The sequence below is a fragment of the Stegodyphus dumicola genome, chromosome 5 (assembly GCF_044657685.1).
Source record: "Stegodyphus dumicola isolate Sdum_Otavi_A_Nest chromosome 5, ASM4465768v1".
NCBI lineage: Eukaryota > Metazoa > Arthropoda > Arachnida > Araneae > Eresidae > Stegodyphus > Stegodyphus dumicola.
In genome coordinates, this window is record NC_140772.1 from 137,878,864 (window position 1) to 137,899,478 (window position 20,615).

A 20,615-nucleotide genomic window follows, 5' to 3' on the forward strand; every position below is an offset into this window, starting at 1 on the left:
CTGTTCAGTTTTAATTATTCAACTTAATGCAATCAAAATAGCAGGTCTTCCATTCCCACCATTTAAAGCCTCATCGTATGGCTATAAGTGTAGAATACTATTTATACATAAAAAGTGAAAACGAAACTTTGTCATTCAGACTTCCCGTTAATGGATAAAATCTATACAAAATGGCGTATAATAGCCAAATGTAGTCGCCGGATGATCACTGGCACGTTTTGAAAAGAAAATACATTCCAGGATGTCGCGAGCATGCGCTTAACGTCTCTGTGAACTTTTCTTTCATACTCAACACAGAAAATCGCCAACAGCTACTACTCCGCGATAGCGGAATCTTGCGGGAACCTTCTTCGCAAACTTCGTCTTGGGTTTTTGGCAGTGAGTGAATTTGAAACAACAGATTGGAAAAAATAATCTACGTAATATTCAAATTCCTCATATAAAAAATGTACCTTATGTTCTTTCGTATAACTAATATACGCTAATTCAGCGTATTTAAGATATAGATCTTTGCAGAGGGATAAAAGCTAAGTGTAAAAATATATTGAAATAGGCTATCTCAATAGTCTAAATATAATGGAATTATTTGAAAAATCGTTATTTAAAATTCATTCATTATTTAAAAGGGGAAAAATAAATAAATTTGAATTCACAATACATTAAGAATAAAATAATAATAATAAATATTTGCCATTAATATATTTTACGCGGCTTGTGGTGTGGCTCGGTGGTCTAGGGGTATGATTCTCGCTTTGGGTGCGAGAGGTCCCGGGTTCAAATCCCGGCCGAGCCCAGGGTGTTTAATTTTGCGCATTTTCCTTATTTTTTGACAGTCCTGCTACACTATTTGAATTTTCATTTTACGGTCATCGCTATTAATTATGGATCTTAATTAATCTTTTAAATTCACGATTTTCCGTTCTGTTATTATTTTGTCACTGTTGCTATTATATCTATATATACATTTCAATGACATTGCTATTTAACTATAAAATTTTATTGAATTTAAAAATCATGATTTTCCCCGTTCCGCCAATTTTTTTTTTTTTTTTTTTTTTTTTTTTTTTTGTTGCCGTTTAGTTTTTTTTCATTAGATACAAACACTGCTAAGTAATCTCAAAGACGCATTATAATTGTATTTCCATTTAAGTATCTTAACAAATCCTTTGACTGATAATAAAGGATAAATGTTACTGAAAGGCACAGCCGAAAATTTTAAGTGAAATTTAGCTTTTCAACCTATCGTGATATCCTTATTTAATTATAAAACAACATATATTACGTAAACTTTAATTATGCAAGGTTAAAATATTGTGATAATAAATCAGAAATTCAATGAAACGTGATAAAGTTAATTGCAAACTCTTAGTTAATTATGAAAATTTAATAGGTTTAATACGTATTTATGCAATTATAAATTTAAAATGTAATTGAAACGTTATAAATCAAAGATAGAAAGTAAATAAGAATGATATTTAATCTATAAAATGAACATATCACACATGTACCGTATATATGAAAATTAAAATACTGAGTATATTTTTATTTGCATTTTGTTAACACCGAAAGTGAAGGCTCGGTGGTCTAGGGGTATGATTCTCGCTTAGGGTGCGAGAGGTCCCGGGTTCAAATCCCGGCCGAGCCCGGAGATGATTTTTTTGTCCCACTGAAATTACTTCTATGGATTCATTGGGAAGTGTAATACAATCTTCAACACATAAGCGGAATATATCAAGAAAAAATTTTAAAAACTTCCAGATTCATGATAAAAGAATTGCTAAAATAGATAATAAATTGCTTTTATCATAAATCTCCTTTTATTCTCTGACTGATCTGCTTTTATTCATTCCGTTGCATTACATCGTTCGTATATTTTTTGTTCAGGGAATTATCGAAGACTTAACCCATAGTAGCAGTCAAGGAGAACGGACTGGTAGTATGACTTTAGAAAAGGATGATGAAAATCAGTTCTATTCCGACATTGAAGAGCTGTGTGATGATGATCTTGAAAGCAATGTCATACAGGTAAGTGAAAAATTTCTCACTTCAGTAGATAAATAATGACGATAGTTACAAGAGCTTAGCTCGGTTCCGGTTGAGCATTTTGCGTGAAATCGTAATTCTAGTCCGGGACCCAATTAAGATCATATTCGATATTTAAATTTATTATTTATTATTAACTTGATTTATTAATTTTTTAAATAGCTCCTTGCATTTTATTGTTTTACTTACTATTGTTTTAACCTGTCATAGATCGTAGATCATCTTACTACAGCATAACCACCGGCCGGCTTTTGGTCTTTACACCCGTTTATCACTCAGTTTCTTGTTTTTGAATTTCGTGCATGCGAAAAGCTACTCTTGAATATTGCACAAGGACCTCTAGAAAGAGAAATCGCTTTTTTTAAAAAGAAACTTAAATTAGGCACTTGCTCTGCAGGTGTCGCCATCTATTGGCGGCTAGAGATATCGAAACTAATGTAGTATACCGACAATTTTGGAGAGAAAATATTTTAAAACGGAGAATAAACTGAAAATTAGATATAATAATTTCACATAAAATTTCAACAAAATGTAACTATGATATATACGAAACACATGAAAAGTTTTCTTAGGAACGAACTGAAGTCGTAATGCAAGCCTTTACTAAAAGCAATCAACTGTGGTTCAAATACAAATTCAAGTGAGCAATACTTAAAGTGATATACAGAATTTAACATTTTCATGAATAACTAGAATTTTAAGTAAATAAAATCAATACCTACATGAATGACCAGCATCTGCGATTACGATGAATAGTTCAAGGCATTTTGAGAGTCTGAACAACCAGATGATCGTTAATTTCCAATATCCTTAATAATTGCTTGATCGTGTTGCTCCCAGTTCCTGAAAACAATTATATACAGTTTTGGGAATTTCTGAATCCAGTGGTTTGATGTTCCGATCCGCGAGAATAACCGTGTTGCTCACTAACTACGGGGCATTTAAAAATCATTCTAAGAGCCTTCTTTTGAATTCTTTGTAATATAAAGAATTCAAAAGAAATTATCCTGTTTGAGTAAGCTACAGCTGCTCACGCAGATGCGCGTAAAGTAGAATTAATCTTATTGTTGTTTCCAAGTACAGAATTCTTTTAGTGTAAATAGATAGACGAGAATATCTGCCAATTATTGAGTTACATAAAGCCCATAAGAGTGCCAATTATTAAAGCACTCTTATGGGCTTTATGTGCTTTGTCTTTAACATGCGTTAAATGAAATTTAAACCAAAACCAATTTAAAAGTCAAGGAAAATCGCAAGATATTTAATTTTAGTTTTTCTAGGAACGGTAGTACATTCATTGTGATGTCTCCAATATTGTACAGGATATTTTCGGAAATAAATAATGGAGCTTTTTTCTAGGCTAATTTTGATTTTCACGCTTGGAACCACTTGCGTAAGAAGTTGATGTAGTTTTGAAGTTAATTTTTAGATATTCAAAAGAAGGGGCTCTGAAATACTGCGTTCTAGCGCATCAGAATTAATTTTCCTTCTTGTACAGAGTTGTACTCGGATTTTTATTATTAAAGTTGTGCCATTAAAATTATTTTGATAAAGTACGATGGAAATGTTGATGAAATAACAAGAATAATTGACACGAAGGAAGTAATGCCATACCTTATCAAACGCTTTTTCAATATCCAAAAAAGAAGAGTTCCTCAACACTTTCTTTTTTACTGTAACTTCTTCCAATATATTCTACGATACGGCTGATTTGCTGTATTGTAGGCGCAACCTTGTCAAAAACCGAATTGATGCTCGCATATAATATTGCTATTATTATTGAAAATCTGCATTTCTAGTGTCGATTCTTTCGAATAGAACTGCTTTTACAGGCAGTAGCCTAATCAGCCTGTAGTTGGTTTTTGCGAAATTTCCGTCTTTATATGGTTTTTTGATAATAATTATTAAAGCATACTTCAATGGATTGGGATAATAATTAAGTCTGATGCAAGTACTAAAGATGTTAAGATGTTCATAGGGCCTTCCATAGGGCTCTGATACTTCATAGTTTTAGAAATTAAGGCCTAGATAGCAAGCATATGTTACATTATTAGGTAATTTCATATTTTTCCTGCGCATCAATAAATTACGTCATCGATTGCAGAATAAAAAGCAGCTCACGAAAAGGCAGTTAAGTCTTACCTTTTGCTATAATTTGCGCATGTTTACTTTATTCTGATCCAAATTTAAAGATTTAGATTATCGTTTCCGCTAATAAACGGTAACATGCGCAATGATATCAATTTTTTATTTATGCTGAAAATTCGGATACCGTAAAACTGTGAACCTGACGAAAAGAGCACTATGAATGCATTACTGATTACGAAACAAAGCAATTCTTATTAAGTGTAAGTTTTTTTATTTCCAATGACAGATTATGAACAGTTACAGCAAAAATACAAAAACAAAGAACACAGAATACAGCAATACAACGAGGGAAAAAAAAAAAACAGTTGCAACAGAGTCCATTAATCTAACATATCTCTTGCCTCCCAGTAACGCTCGGCGAGAGAAGTCTTGCGCAGAGCAGGACAGTGGGGTAGATGTGCGGCATCCATCACCTCTCCAGAGCTGCACAGAGTGCATATCGGAGAAGGAAAAATTTTTAATCAATGAATATGATATTGTAGGCAGTCATGTCCGGTGGGAAGGCGGAGTTCAGCGACCGCTCTACGCCTTGGGCCACTACACAAATTCGGGATAGCATTCTTCCAGGACTTATGAGAAACACGATAAGAGATTCCCACGATTGATATATCTTTTAATAAGGTCCCTAACAGTATGGAAAGGCAAAGAACGAGAAATATTCTGCATGATTAAAGCTCCCTTTTTTCCCAAGAAGTCGGCTTTCTCATTACCTGAAATCCCACAATGGACAGGAACCCACTGGAGAACAATAGTTTTCTCAAGTGAAGCCAGGTTTTATAGATAAAGTTGACACCTGTGATATGGGATTTTTACCTGAAACGATAGCCAACAGAGCAGCTCGGGAATCACTGAATATAACAGCTCTTGAGAATTTTTCCAAGTAGCATGCTAGCTGGTTGAGAGCTGTGCGAATCTCAGCAAATTTCACCGTCAGATGCAGAACCTTGGCCCACAGGGATGTACAAAGAGAAAATTTCGGAGAAAATCCGGCACCTGCACAAGGGCCATCAGACAGGAGGGATCCATCAGTGAAGATCCGAAGCCACTCTGGCTCAAGGTAAAAATTATTTAATAAATCGAAAGCGAGGGCTCTCAAAATAGACGGATCCGTATTACGTTTCGTTACTTTTTTTGACCCAGGTCAAGATTAATCCAGAAAGATTTCAAATTTATTGGATTTTGTAGTGGAACAAGTAATTCTGCTTCATTCATTAACCCAAGTGAATTTTTTAACTCGAAAACTCTCTGTAGAAAGCCCATCTGTGTCTTTAGATTTCTAGTCAGATCTTGATTCATGTTAATTTGCGGTCAAACGTCACACCCGTATATTTAAATTTATCGCACAAGGAAATTTTGGGTACCCTTATACGTCAGCTGAAGATCCAAAGATTGGTGCAGGAGTGAGAAAGTCAGGAAGTATGATTTATTTAAGTTCACCTCCATATTATTAGTACCACACCAAATTTACAAAGCATTCAAGGCAGCAGAGAGTTTAGTCGCAATGTTTCTCACTGCACTTTCTTTTTTAAAAACATTCCAGAAAACCAAATCATGAGCGTATAAGAGGCACTTGACGCCAGAAATCTCTCGTATTTTATAAATCAAATCATTAATATAGATGTTAAAAAGGGAGCAGCTACTAACAGCTTCTTGTGGGAGACCTGTTTTTAAGATCTTAGATTTCGATAGAGCGTTGCCATACCTGACTCTGAAAAGCGTTGGCACAGGAAGCCTTTAATCCAATTAAAAAGATTTGATCTAATGCCTAGCCCAGATAGTTTCAGTAGGAGGCACTCCCGCCATACTTTGTCGTAGGCAGACTTGAAGTCAATAAAAACTGCGGTCAGGACCTGTCTATTATCCAGGGCGTCCTTCATTGACTCAGGAGGACAACATGTTGGTTAGTAGATCTGGAGCTTCTAAACCTCGCCTGCTCCTCGGCAAGAAGTCTGCAAGTTTCGAAGTGATAATTAAGTCTTCTCACAATTATTTTCTCCATAGCCTTTTCCATAATACTAGTAAGCGATATTAGTCTATAGTTCCGATCTTTGTCTTTCTTATGTATGGGAATAATGATAGAAGTTCGCCATTCAGCTGGTACAATACCAGTGTTCCAAACAGTGGCGTGCGGTAGGTTTTCATGCAGGGTGTGCAGAGAACAACAACAACAATAATAATAAAACCATATGTACTGTGATTCTAAACTAATAAGTGGACTGTATAGCAAAAGAACTAACTAATTTATTTACAGTAATTAACTATTCAGATCTAATACATGCTCTGGCATGTTGCTTAGCCGAATCCAGATGGCCAAGTGAGAGTTTCTCTACTTATCCAATAGGTGGCGCTGTATTCTAACTTAACATGCCGCCGCCCGTTGAAATTACAAATTTCAATATGTAAATTACAAACAAACATACAATTTAACAATTCAAGAAAAACTAATTCTCCAATACAATATGAAAACTAATAGATAATCTTTCATCATGAATATAATATAAAATAATGCAACATTTTGAGAACATTAACATTCACTATGCTACAATCGAACTTATTCTTTAAAACAGTTCCATTTTTATGTAAATCACAATTTCAATAAGAACATAATAATGTAAACTAAGCATTATTATCCTGGATAGGTAATAAACAAATTTTACTAATACATCGAATATACACACCATTTGATGTTTTCACTTTAACAACTCTGGCCTTATTATCTTTACCAGGTAAATTTCCCATAAGTTGTTCACATACAATTGCTTTAATCTTAAAACATGTTACACATTCATGTACAACCTTTCGAGCTACATCTCGACCATTAATAACCCAAAATTTACTACGAACCTGATGCAATAGTGCTTGAGCACCAAGATGTAAATATTTAACATGGTAATACTGAAAAATTAATCTAGTAAATACATGATCTTTTGGCATTACATAAGGAAACTTTTGGTTGTAATTAAGATTACTATTGGCAAGTCTGCCTCCTACTCTCAGAAGAGAATCATTATCTAAAAATGGACATAAAAATTTTAACTTACTTTTGGAAGAAACACAATTCTTATTTTTTAAAGATAAAATATCCTTGCTAAAATGTTGTAACTGTACATACCTGATCATGATTTTCTCAGCGTCATCCAATTCTTTAACAGTTAGAGAACCTATTAAATGTTTTCCCTTACAATTGGCTATAAATCTACAAACAAAACTTAATACACGAATAATATGAATATAGTTATTACTAATGTTAATGTTATGGAGACAATTGTCATGGCACCAATATATTATGGAGAAAATCGTCATGGCACCAATATGTTATAGCGAAATCAAAAATCACGCTACCAATAATGTTATGGTTTCCTAAAGTCTGGTACCTAAAAGGTTTCCTACTCTGTTGACATAACACTTAAATTTTTTAACAGTAATATACTAATATCAATAAGCCCTGTACATTTGCGTTGTGTTTTCGGATTAACCCTGAAATCAATTTGAGAATGAGACGGGTGAAAATCATTGAGCACACACACAAAAAGAAATAAATAAACATTGACTGATCTAGAAAAGTGACCCTATTTATTAAAATTTTTAAGAGTTACTTAGTCCAGTAATTTGTAGGCAATTAATATTCAATCAGAACTGTTAACATATTGATTATTACACAGTGCAGAATTAACTTAGTAAGCAAATCATATTCAAGCTGAACTGTAAAATATTGCTTTCAACAAAATGCATACCTCTACAGAGTAATATTACTTCTATCTTAGACTCAATAATATCAAACTATTATTGCTATTACATTCAGATAAATATGATCAGATAAAACTTTGGATAAATTAACAATACCCTCCCCGGGGAGAAAAAAAAAGAATAATTAACAAGTTATACATTCCAAAAAAAAAAACATTTCACACAGAGTAATCAATACCAATGTAATTCTGGTTATTGCACATAGTAACTTTCTATTTTCAAAAGAATGATTTAACCGGGTAATATGTTAATTAAAATCAGGCTATTACATCCTACAAGCAATTTAACTCAGAATAATCAATACCAATGTAATTCAGGTTATTGCACATAGTAACTTTCTATTTTCAGAAGAATGATTTAACCGGGTAATATGTTAATTAAAATCAGGCTATTACATCCTACAAGCAATTTAATCCCTAAGAGGAGCAAAGAAGCTCAAATAATGACACCTTTACCAATCAATCTTCACCAAGAAAGAAATTCACAAGTTCAATTAAATAATTTAATGAAGAATATATTTCCTTAACCAATCTGACTAATTTACATTCACTGTTTCAATTAAATAATTTAAATAAGGATATATTTCCTTGGCCAATCTAATAATTTACTTTATGGACAACAAAATGATTTCATTAGATTTAGGTTAATTTACTCAACTACAAAATTTTAATTCAACTAATTAAGTTATTTCAATCACTATTAACTATTTTAGTTGTTAGAATTACTTATTAGAAATGTCTATTAAACTTTACTATAAGAATTAACTATTATAATTTTTTTTTTTTTTCAAATATCAGACCAACAAATAAAAGAAAACAAATAAAAAACTTATCTGATGAAATACAAGCTGCAGGTGAACAGGAGGAGGAGAAATGCCCTCATATTTAAAAATTATCAAGATGCCAAGGAGGACGGCTGCTGAGCGTAGTAGAAAATGAGAAGAGTTCATAGGTGGATAGTTTTCCAAAAAGTCCAGCAATTACTATTGATTTAAGAAGCACTACGGAGGTTCTCTTTGATGTCCAATCCAGTATTGAAATTAGCATTTTTGTCGTAGCGACACCGGAGCTAGCGATGCAGAAGACTCTTGATGGCGGCAATTAATTCTTAAAGATTAGGAATATCGATGCAGATGAAAACTCTATTCATGGAGGAGAGACTAAAATTTCTTCTTAACGGCACTAGAACTAGGCATCACCCTTCTTAGCATTTTTCTATTGTAATTATCTTTGAGTAACTTACATATTAAGGCACGGCAATTAGGAGCCTATAATTTAGTCGAGGTCATAATGCGTGCAACTAAGCCCCTCGTTCAAAACTCCAGGGCAAGAGGCCCGTAGATCCAAAGGCGGAAAAATGCATTTTCCGAAATGAATTCAGCTGCCAACGAGACAGCGTCCGATGGTAAGTAGAAAGTGCAAAAAGTGTAAAAAAGTCAGCTCGTCCCATAAAACAATCCGTTAAAAGGGAGAGCGCCGGACTGCCAAGTTGGCGCAACCCATTTTTCGCCGAAAGTTGAAATAGTTGCAACCACAGCATACCCTCATGTTATCAAACTCGCCAAAACCACTATTTTGAAACCTCAACGGAAAATCTATGTCGCCAAACCCTCGCCAAATAAACACCACCTGCGACCGGGGAAGATTAGGAATTTCAACAACCCTGCAAGGGTCCCAACGAAAGAACGCTGAAAACTCGCAAAAAGTGACTTTTCAACCGGAAAGAAGGCATTTCATCCCCCTTTAACTAAATCACAAGCGAAACGAAGAAAAATCTACTAATTAAAGCTCATAACTGAAATGCAATTAAAGTTAGAAAAATGAAAGTTATGCCAAATTAAAGAGCTAATTTTTCTGCAACTAATGATATTAAATACTAAGAAATCAAATTAATTTTTGACATGAAAAACTGAGTTTATTACGCAGGAAAAATACTTATCCATTGTTTGCGTGTACAAGAATGAAGACGCAGTTCGCGTAAACTCGGAAAGCCAAAATATATTACACTAGAATTAATAGGCCCAAAAAGAATATAACCAAACTTGTGTAGCTCAAATTTTGAATAATTACAAATTAAAATTTTGATTTTTATGAATCACTTAATTAAATTAAATTCGCTACACAACATTTAAGAATATCATCTAAAACAAGGGAATTAGAGTTCACATTTAGATTAACTAAGTCATTATCCTTAAGTTTGAGTTCTTTGACGTATTCCACATTATCCATATCAGATGAAATTAATTCACAAGGATTAGTCAAAAACCTCTCCTTAGTCAAGAAAGTTGGTCCACACTACCATAAATCATTATGAAGAAGATCTTTAGGTTCAGCTCCACGTGATATCAAATCAGCTGGATTATTGTGAGTGCTAACATGGTACCACTCATGAACCGCAGTCATGTTTCGAATAACAGATACTCTATTAGCAACAAATGTCTTTAGTTGATAAGGTTCCTTCTTAATCCATGCTAACACTATTGACGAATCAGTGAAGTAATACACCTTCACTATAGGCAGCTGAATGGCCTCTAGTATTCTTTTCATTAGTTTTACCAACAGAACTGCACCACAAAGTTCCAAACGAGGAATGGTAATTGACTTCAGAGGTGACACACGAGACTTGCTGCACAGAAGTCTTGATGAACATTCATTTGAAGATGACATACATTTTACATAAATTGCAGCACCGTAGGCTTTCTGACTAGCATCACAGAATCCTATAATTTCTATTTGTTGTAATCCATTGGTTAGAACAAATCTGGGGATGCGATAATCGTTGACTATTTTTAGACTATGCAGAAATTCCTTCCATTCTTCAGAGTAATTTTTAGGAAGAGGTGTATTCCAATTTAATTTTAGAAGCCAAAGCTTTTGTAGAAATATTTTAGCTTTTGTCGTAACAGGTCCAATTAAACCTAACGGATCAAAGAGGCGACCTATCGTTGATAGGACATATCTTTTCGTGCCTATTTCTTCAAAGTCAGGTATCTTTAAATCGTAAGAAAAACAGTCTGTAGATGTATTCCATGACATTCCTAAGGCCTTTGTAATCTGAGGCTTATCCGTAACTTGAAAAGAGTAATCCTGAGTTGCACTTTCTTTATTCTTCAATAGTTCTGGATTATTTGAACACCATTTGTGTAACTGCATTCCACCACGTTCTAGAAGACAGGTTAACTGTGTCTGCAACTCCTTGGCTTCTTGCATGGTATTAGCTCCAGTAATAATGTCGTCCACGTAACAGTCCTTCAGTATGGCTCTTGAGGCATGAGGAAAGTCTGTCGCTTCATCCATTGCTAACTGCTTCAGGACCCTTGTTGCAAGGAATGGTGCACTTGCTGTTCCGTATGTTACAGTCCTTAGACGGTAAGTCTGCACAGGACTACCAACTGATTCCTTCCACAAGATCAACTGCAGGTTTCGTTGAGATGGTTCAATAAGTATTTGCCTGTACATCTTCTGAACATCAGCTCCTAATGCATAGTTGTACTTTCGAAATCTAATAATAATAGAAAACAAATCTTCTTGAGGTATTCGCCCTTTCATTAATATTGAGTTCAGTGACTTTCCATTGCTAGTAACCGCGGATGCATTAAACACAACGCGAAGCTTGGTAGAGGCTTTCTCTGGCCGATAAACTCCATGATGACTAAGATAATTGCAAGTCGATGTTTCAATTTCTTGAACTTCTTCCATGTGATTTAGATCCTTATATTCTTTAATAAAATTCTTATATAATGTTTTCATATTCGAATCACTTTCTAGTCGATTCCACACTTGATGCAATCTTTTCTCAGCCAGCGTTTTCGATTCTCCTAATTCTACACCTTTCCTTATGGGTAACTGAACTACGTATCTTCCATCATTTTGTCTATAGTGAGTACGCTTGAAATGTTCTTCACAGTATTTTTCTTTTTCACTCAAAGCATCCTCGATATTTTCAATGGAATCAATTTCTCAAAATCTTTGCAAAATTTCTTCAACTCTTTCTTCACTATTTAGAACTAAACCACAATAATTTACTTCTGAGTCACTCTTGCATGCACCAGATGCGATGTATCCAAAAACTGTTTCTTGAAATATCAACGGTTGATTTTCTAATTGAAATTTTCCTTCTTTTAAAATCTCAAAGAACAATTCGGCTCCTAATAACATATCTATTTTGTTAGGTGTTCCAAATTGCGGATCCGCTAATTCAATGTCAATGGGAATATTTAATAACTGCACATCTAAACACCTTGATGGAGTTACATTGGTTATTTTAGAAATAACCAAGCAATTAACTGATCTTACATATGTTAAATCCTTATTCGAAATCTGTACATCTAGTTGATAATTAATATTTATAACGTTCTCATTAATTCCGGATACAGATGCAAAAATTCTTTCTTTCTTTATATTTAACAAATTAGCAACTCCTTCACACAGGAAACAACTCATGCTGCCGTTATCAAGTATTGCGCGAACTGGGATTCTTTTTCCTTCGGAATTGCAAATATATATTATTGCAGTCGCCAATAACACGTTTTTTCTGCGTGTCAAAAGACAACTTGATTGATTTTTATTAGAGACATCTGCGTTCTTGTTTATAATTTCGTCACTCGTTGCTTCCGTTTTTGTTTTGTCTAACTTATGTTGAATGGCGCCATTTCTGAGCAGGCGATGTATTAATGAATGGTGTTTTTTATGGCATTCCGAACATCTGAACTTAGAATTGCATTTTGCGATTAAATGCTCGTTACTGAGACAGTTTAGACAGAATTTATGGGTTTTAACTATTTCATATCTTTGATTTGGATTTAATTTCAAAAATGAATCACATTTATGCAGTGGATGATTATTATTTTTGCATGTAACACAAATCGAAACACTATCGGTTTTAACCATCAGAGCCTTTGATTTCGAACTTTTTTCTAACGGATATTTCATTTTATTAATACTACGGTTAATGCTATCCAATAACTGGCATCTTTAAAAACGAAATTAATTCATCAAACGTAGGAACTTCCGTAGCATTAATGCTTAGTTCAAATTGTTTGCGCGTTTCGAAATCTAGTTTCTGAAGTAGGATATTTAATAACAGAATATCCGATAAATTATTTTTCTCATATTTTAAAACATTCAAAGCCCTAACATTTTTAGTAACATTATCTATTATATACCTTATTCCTTTAGACGATTCGAATGTTAAAGTACGTAAATCCATTATTGACTTTATATGCGTCTCAATTAATATTCTTTTATTTTCATACCTATCTTGAAGAGCTTTAAATAGAGAACTAAAAGTATCATCAACAGTTTCAAGATTTTTTGCTTCATCAGTTAATGCAGCCTTTAAATAGTAGAGTTTCAGAACTTCTGTTAATTGCGTGTTATTCGCTATGATGTTTTCGAATTGAAGCTTAAAATTATTCCATTCGGTATATTTACCAGAAAACTTAGGAATTGGTAATTCTGGCAAACGTATTTGTACTTTAGGATCAAATTTACTACAATCATTTTCATTTTCAGAATGTGTTATAGATGATAGAATTTCCATAATTCTTACCTCTAGAACTTCCGTTCTTTCTTCCATTTCGGCGATTTCTTCATCGATGTCTGTGACATCTTTTTCATCAACGCTTTCGAAATATCTAATCCTCAAGTTTCTAATATCCATTTGAATGCTTTGTAGCGATCTATACTTTATTTGAATTTCATTCTTATTCGAACTATCATCATATTCTTTCACTACATTTTCTAACCTAGTTAGTTTCGCTTTTAACGAAGTTTTGTTTCTATCTAATGCCAGCATTTTGTTCATTTCTCCGGCTCTGCTGACCATGTACTATGATTCTAAACTAATAAGTGGACTGTATAGCAAAAGAACTAACTAATTTATTTACAGTAATTAACTATTCTGATCTAATACATGCTCTGGCATGTTGCTTAGCCGAATCCAGATGGCCAAGTGAGAGTTTCTCTACTTATCCAATAGGTGGCGCTGTATTCTAACTTAACACCATAAAAATGTACATTCATGTCTTTAACTTTTTATTATTCATTTGCACACAAAATCCATACGTCTATCCGTATTACTAACAAAATCATCAATTACATGATCATGAAACTCTGGTTTTGACTGTAATAAGTGTAACATTTCTTTTTTTATTGTTATTAGAATTGCTTAATCTATCCTGGCTGATTGTATTGCGTGCATAATTTTTACTCTTTTCAGTGCTGAAAATGATCTCTCCACCGAAGCAATGAATTGTACAAATTAAATGTGCCAATTTAATTACTTCGCTTAGGGCATCTGTCAAATCATTCAGCATTATATGATGAATAAGTTTCGATAAATTCATTTCGTGATATGACTCACTACGATAAAGGACGCATAATTCATTGGTTAGCTTTACAAAATCGAAATGCTTTGCATAAGCGTTCTTTAACGGACTAAGGCATTCATCCGGAAATTTACTTTGATATTTCTTTAAAAAAAAAAACTGAAATTCAATACTTCAAAAAATTTGAGCGAATTTAATTTTTTAAAAAGGCCATTTAACTGTCAATAAATAGTGTCCATTATTTCATAATATAAATTTTTAAAATGTTGGTCTTGGTCTACACTTGAGTTTTGAAAATTTACACGACGTTTTTTTTTAAATTTTGGGGACCCACTACAGAAATAGTCTCTTCATAAACTTCATCAAATGCAACAGAAGTTCGCATATTTTGAATTGCATCTTTTACTTTCTCTACTTATTGACTAGAATATGCTATATCTAAGTTAGGTTTTTGTAAAATACCAAATAGAACATCAGTATAACTAAATACTCTGACAAAAATATTTAGGAGAAAATTACCGTTAAATTCTTCAAAAAACATGTGATAACTCTTTGCAATATTAGTTGTATCGTTATCCCAGCCTTCTGGATTCCCAATAATATTTTCAAATAAATCAGATAGGCCTTGCTTTCGCTTTTTATGGTATTTACCAAACGAGATGAATAGTTCCAACATGTTGTAGCTAATTTTGGAAATTTTCTTTTAATAATTTCATTTAAAACATGATTTCTTTTTGTAGACACAGAAAAAAAAATGAGGCTATGCCAGAAATTGTTGCAAAAAAATAATTTACAATCTTTTATAAGCAATACAGACTGCGACAGAACTAAATTAAGTACATGCGCGCAACAATGCACAAACATAGCTTCAGGGAAAATGTATTACTTTTTTCTGCGTCCCATTCAACGCTCCTGCCATGACTGCCGCCCCATCGTATGTTTGAGCAATCAGTTTATTCTCACACCCCCAACTCAAAATCGTTTCTTGCACAACATTACACAAAGCTTCCGCTGAACGATCACCACTAACATGTTTAAAAAACAAAAATCTTTCCACTGATACACTACAAATATTAACATATCGTAGCACAACCGATAATTGCGATTTGTGAGGTATGTCAGATGTTTCATCCAGCATAATAGCAACGAATGGCGTTTCTTTTTTCTCATTTCTAATTTCTGAAATTACAATATTTTTAGGTTCTAGAAAATACAGTTGCAGTTCTTAGATGGGTAGCTAAAAGGTCACCATATTTACTAGTTACTAATAATTCTATATAATTTCCTCAATTAAGGGAATTTATATTCTCATTGTGTCCACGAAATGCATCTTCTTGTTTTGCTAAGTAACAAACTACATCTATTAATCTCTCGAGAATATTTCTATTTCTTGTTACTTTTCCATTGTGTTGAACAATCGAGGAAGCCTTTTGTTGATCTAACATTAAATCTATCCTGGCGGTACTAAATGTTTTTAACAGTATTACGGCATTTATGTGAGATTGTGTTTTTTCATGTTTCTTTGCAGCTTCGTGGAGATGATTTAAATCACTGTAGCCTTGTTTTGTACAAATATTCTTGTCCTTTTCAATTACTACAAAAAGTAAACATGGCCAACAGTACAACTTATTCAATTCACTACAACCGGTTAACCATTTAAATTTTTCATACATAGAATTTTGAGTCGTACACACTGTTGTTCTTTAATCAACGTTTTTGCGATAGAATAATATCCGGCATCGTCTACTTAATTTAACTATTTTGTTTTTTGTAGTAATGTCTCGTCTCGAAAATGGATTTTCCAATAAATCTTTAATTATTGAGACATCTGAGTTCTCCATTCTAAAATGGGTTATTTATTATGAATATAAATTTAAAGAATACAATAAATAAAATATTTACCTACAAGTAGTCGAGGTATAACTATAAAAACAACTAAACTTACGAGAATTCTACTAGCACTGAAGCAAAAATCATGTCTTGCGTTGTATGGTGTCATATCGGCGGCGAAAAAGCAACGCTTCGGGCTTCCACGAAAAACTTATATTTTCAGCAAACGTATTTCAGCAAACGCCCGCCGCTGCGGATCCTCATCATCAGCCTGATGACATCAGGATGAGACATCAGAATGCTCATTGCTGCCGACAAACCAATGAGCATTCTGATGACTAATCCTGATGTCATCAGGCTGATGATGTGTCTATTCCACGTGCAGAGGATTTCGCTGCACGCTGGCACAATAGAATGAACTGTTTCTTGTTCGGTCAGTGGATTAAATTATATTTGTTAATTGTTTTTAACATTTGGAAATCATACATTCTGCGAAAAACATCTTGACAATTTTTAAAAACAAAACCAGGGATATGGTGTTAGTCAGATATAACTTATATACTGTCTGTAAAACACAATGAATGGTAAAATTTGGACTGTTCTGTTAAAATTCGTTTCTTTTTTGTCTAACTAAACAAAATTGTTTTTCAGCGAATTATTTCTATAAATATAATACATCCGAAATTACTTTACCACACTAAAACATTTATTTCCCTTTATAATGATGAAATACTTCTTTTATATTTCCATAAAAACAAAATCTTACAATATATAAATTTAAACATTAACCGTCTGCAAAAATGATTCTGAATGCAAAGTGCAGGAAAAATAGCTGCACTTGACTCAGTGCTATAGTATGCTGTGCTTCTCCAGTCGCTTATACATATAAAGCGTGATTTTCTATTAGTGCGCAGTGCGTACACATCAAAACTTCCTATGTTCGTTTGCTTTTGAACACGCTACGTGGTGCAGCACCTAGTACCGCAAGCCCTGCGGAAATACAAGCAAGCAAATCAACATAATATTTGAATATATCATAAATAATATTTATTATATACCATATAAAGATAGGTGCAGAAAATTATTGTCTCTCATAATTTTGCCAGGGTGTGCAGTGTACACCCTGCACATATGGACCGCACGCCACTGGTTCCAAATTAGATTGAAAAAGATCCAAACAGTCTCAAATGCTCCAAGACCAAGATGGTGGAGAATCTCAGAATGGATTCTATCTCCACCAGGTGATTTTCCACAAGGAAGGCTTCTCAAAGCATAGGTCAACTCTTCTCGAGCAATGGGTGCCTCAAAAACTGAATCAGTAGAAGATTCAAATTCCGGTTGCAAGAGTGTAGTTTTTTGCTTAATTCTGGACGAATGTATTTTTGCGTAAGTGTTTTTCTTATTAGCTCTACAGAAATGCTGTGCAAAAGCTTTCGCTACAGAAGAATTTGAAGAAAGTTGTTTATCTTTAACTATGAAGGTTTGTTTAGGTGAGCCAGCAGGATCATTCATTAGGTTGCCTACAAGTTTAAACGTTCTTTTACTACCAGTTTGGTAATTTAGTTTTGAAATAAATTCATTAAATGAGGATCGTTTACTGGCAATAAGGGCCTTTCTAAAGTATGCAGATTGTTTTCTCCAAGCCTGAACATCGCAGGGACGGGAGGTCCACTCTGCCTTTCTTCTAAGCCTGCCTCTCTTAGCTTTCAGGGAGGTCAGTTCATCTGCCAAGAAGTATTTATATTTCTTTTGCTCTCCTCTAGAGATGGACATTTTAGCACAAGATATCATTGTATCCTTGATAATTCTATAAACTTTATTAGGATTTAAACTAAAGTCAAGTTTATTATGATTAATGCCATGTCCCATCAATTCAGTAAAGAGAGGCCAATTATTATTGAATGTATAAAAAATATAAAATACTTTTAATTTAACAAAGAATATAAAGAAAAAAGAAAAAAAATCTAATTACGTAAGAATAAAATAAAATCTTTAAGAAAAAATTAAATTTGTTCCTTGTCGTCACCAGGTGGTAACATTGAAAATGGTAACATTGTGGTAGATTTTCAGCGTCAGATTTGCTTGTGTTGCCATCTATCGATGTCAAAGAAGAGCATGAACAAATAATGGTTATGATTCTTTCCAAAGCATGGTTAATTTCTGTTGAACGCTATAGTCTACTGTATGCAATGTCGGGACCTTAAGCACTAACAGATTTCACTTTGCTCATACATACATTTATGTTTGTTTTCTTCTTATTCGTCGCGATCTTGGTTTATCTGCACCCAGAGGCGTAGCTAAGGTTTTTAAGCGCCCGGAGAGCATATTTCACAAGTGCACATCTGAGTAGCCACCGAGGGAGTGGATTCTAGGATGGACCAATAAGCATCCAGTGGTATTTCTGTCATATCACATGACCTATCGCGTGCTTTAAGATTTAAGCAAGATGATCGAAAATATTTTGCCACGCAATTTTCTATACAAAATAATTAAAGCATCGTCGATTGCTTCTGAAACTTTTCATTTCGAAGTTAAATCAAATATAGGCAATTATGAAGATTTCACTACCTGGTTGAAATAAATACAAACACATGTTGGATTCCTCCAAAAAATATCGATGTGAAATATTACTTAATAAGTGGTAAATAAGATGAAGAAAAGAAATATGTGATAAACATCTGAGCCCAAATGCAATCTTTACATAAAACTATGCGTATGTGAAAAATTTTACACCAGTTATCTATTTTGACGTCGTGGATGCTTCAGTGGGAACGGAATCAACACTGATAGTGGTGATGCATCACTTTTTAATAACACAACATATCACAGATACAACATTAATACATTTAGAAAACTTTAGTAGATATCCGAGTTGGTGACACAATCAGAGACATTAACGAAGTACTCGTCATCACTCGACAAACAAAGTCTCCACACCTCAGCTCGCTGGCGGAGCTTCCCAAAACTCTCTCTCAGGCGTCCGAACAGAACTCTCATCTCTATACGCATGCGTAATTCTCAGTTAAGTCGTTGCCATTCACAGTTCTTTAAATAAGGTGTTAAAATGAATTATAGTACTCGTAGTGTGAGGAGTTTGCTAACGACGTTCTCTCTAGTCAAGAGCATCATAGGTCTTTCTAGTAGAGTTCAGGAGCGTTCTTTACAGACTAACTCCTTCCGCCTCCAGATTTTGTTTTCCTCGGACACAGAGGAAACAAAACTTTTTTTTTAGGTTCCTACGGAATAAAATACAAGTTCAGGCAGGCGTTCACTACAAACAAACACCTTCCGCCTCCAGTTTTTGTTTCTCCGGACACAGGAGAAGTAAACCTTCACAGTTCAGAGTTTATGGTTTCAATAGATTGTTCAACATTTTTACCAGTTAATTTTAAACCACACTGTTACAAAGGTTCTCCACTCTCATAACCAGGCCATCATAAAGAAAAACACATATAAAAATACATATACAATATTATATATAAAAAACCAACACAAAAATTTTGTCTTTAAGAATAAAGCTAACAATTTACTATATAGTATGAATTTAAAAAAAAAAAAATAAAATATACATAATCAAATAACAAGACAACTTAAGAGAAATAAATAGTCTATTTAACTGCATGTACAGAGTTTCTACTTAAGCAGTCTACATTTAAGTTGTCACTTCCCTTTTTATGATGTATCGTAAAATTATAAGATTGCAAGGCTAAGGCTCAGCGTAATAATCGACCATTTCTACCTGCATTATTTTTTAGCCATACTAGGGGATTATGGTCCGTTTGAATTGAAAATTTAGTCTGCCCATCTATATACCCTTTCAATATTTTTATTCCATACAGAATTGCAGCACACTCTTTTTCAGTGGTGGAATACTTCCGCTCACTATCAGTAAATTTTTTACTGAGATACATTATGGGATGTTCTTTTCCTTTATCATCCTTTTGGGCTAAAACAACACCATATCCTTGATCTGACGCGTCTGTCTGTAGTATAAATGGTTTAGAAAAATCGGGTGCATGTAGCACAGGCCCACTAGAAAGCTTTTCTTTTAACGATTTGAATGATTCATTACATTCATCATTCCAAACAATTTTACCCTTTTTGTTATTCCCTTTTAATAAATCTGTCAAAGGTGCGGCTATAGCAGAAAACATGGGTATATATTGTCTGTAGTATCCAGCTAACCCTAAGAAAGCTCTAATCTCAGTTTTAGTTGTGGGAACAGGAAAATTTTGAACCGCTTCGATTTTTAGTTCTGCTGGAGAACGTTTTCCTCGACCTACTATGTGACCGAGATATTGCACTTCTTCTTGTGCAAACTTGCACTTAGAGGGCTTAATAGTTAAATTGGCTTTTCTTATTCTTTCTAAAATTTCATGTAAATGTTGTAAATGTTCCTCCCACGTTTCAGAAAAAATAGCAATATCATCTAAATAAGGGGTAGCATATTTCTCACATCCGCACAATATTTCGCTCATGATTTTACTAAAATAATAAGGAGCATTTTTAAGCCCAAATG

At 33.7% G+C, this 20,615-nt stretch overlaps 1 protein-coding gene and 2 non-coding genes across 3 annotated transcripts in view; all 3 read left to right on the forward strand.

Moving 5' to 3' along the window:
• The window catches only part of LOC118190192 (protein Obscurin-like), a 735,887-nt gene that overhangs the window by 146,489 nt on the left and 568,783 nt on the right, over positions 1 to 20,615 (forward strand). The window contains exon 7 of the mRNA XM_085817109.1: positions 1,885 to 2,025. Coding sequence (XP_085673235.1) covers positions 1,885 to 2,025 — 141 coding nt within the window. The remainder of the gene's footprint in view (positions 1 to 1,884; positions 2,026 to 20,615) is intronic.
• Positions 722 to 793, forward strand: TRNAP-UGG (transfer RNA proline (anticodon UGG)). The gene has a single exon. It is a non-coding gene; the product is annotated as a tRNA-Pro (tRNA).
• TRNAP-AGG (transfer RNA proline (anticodon AGG)) lies at positions 1,574 to 1,645 on the forward strand. Its single transcript has one exon. It is a non-coding gene; the product is annotated as a tRNA-Pro (tRNA).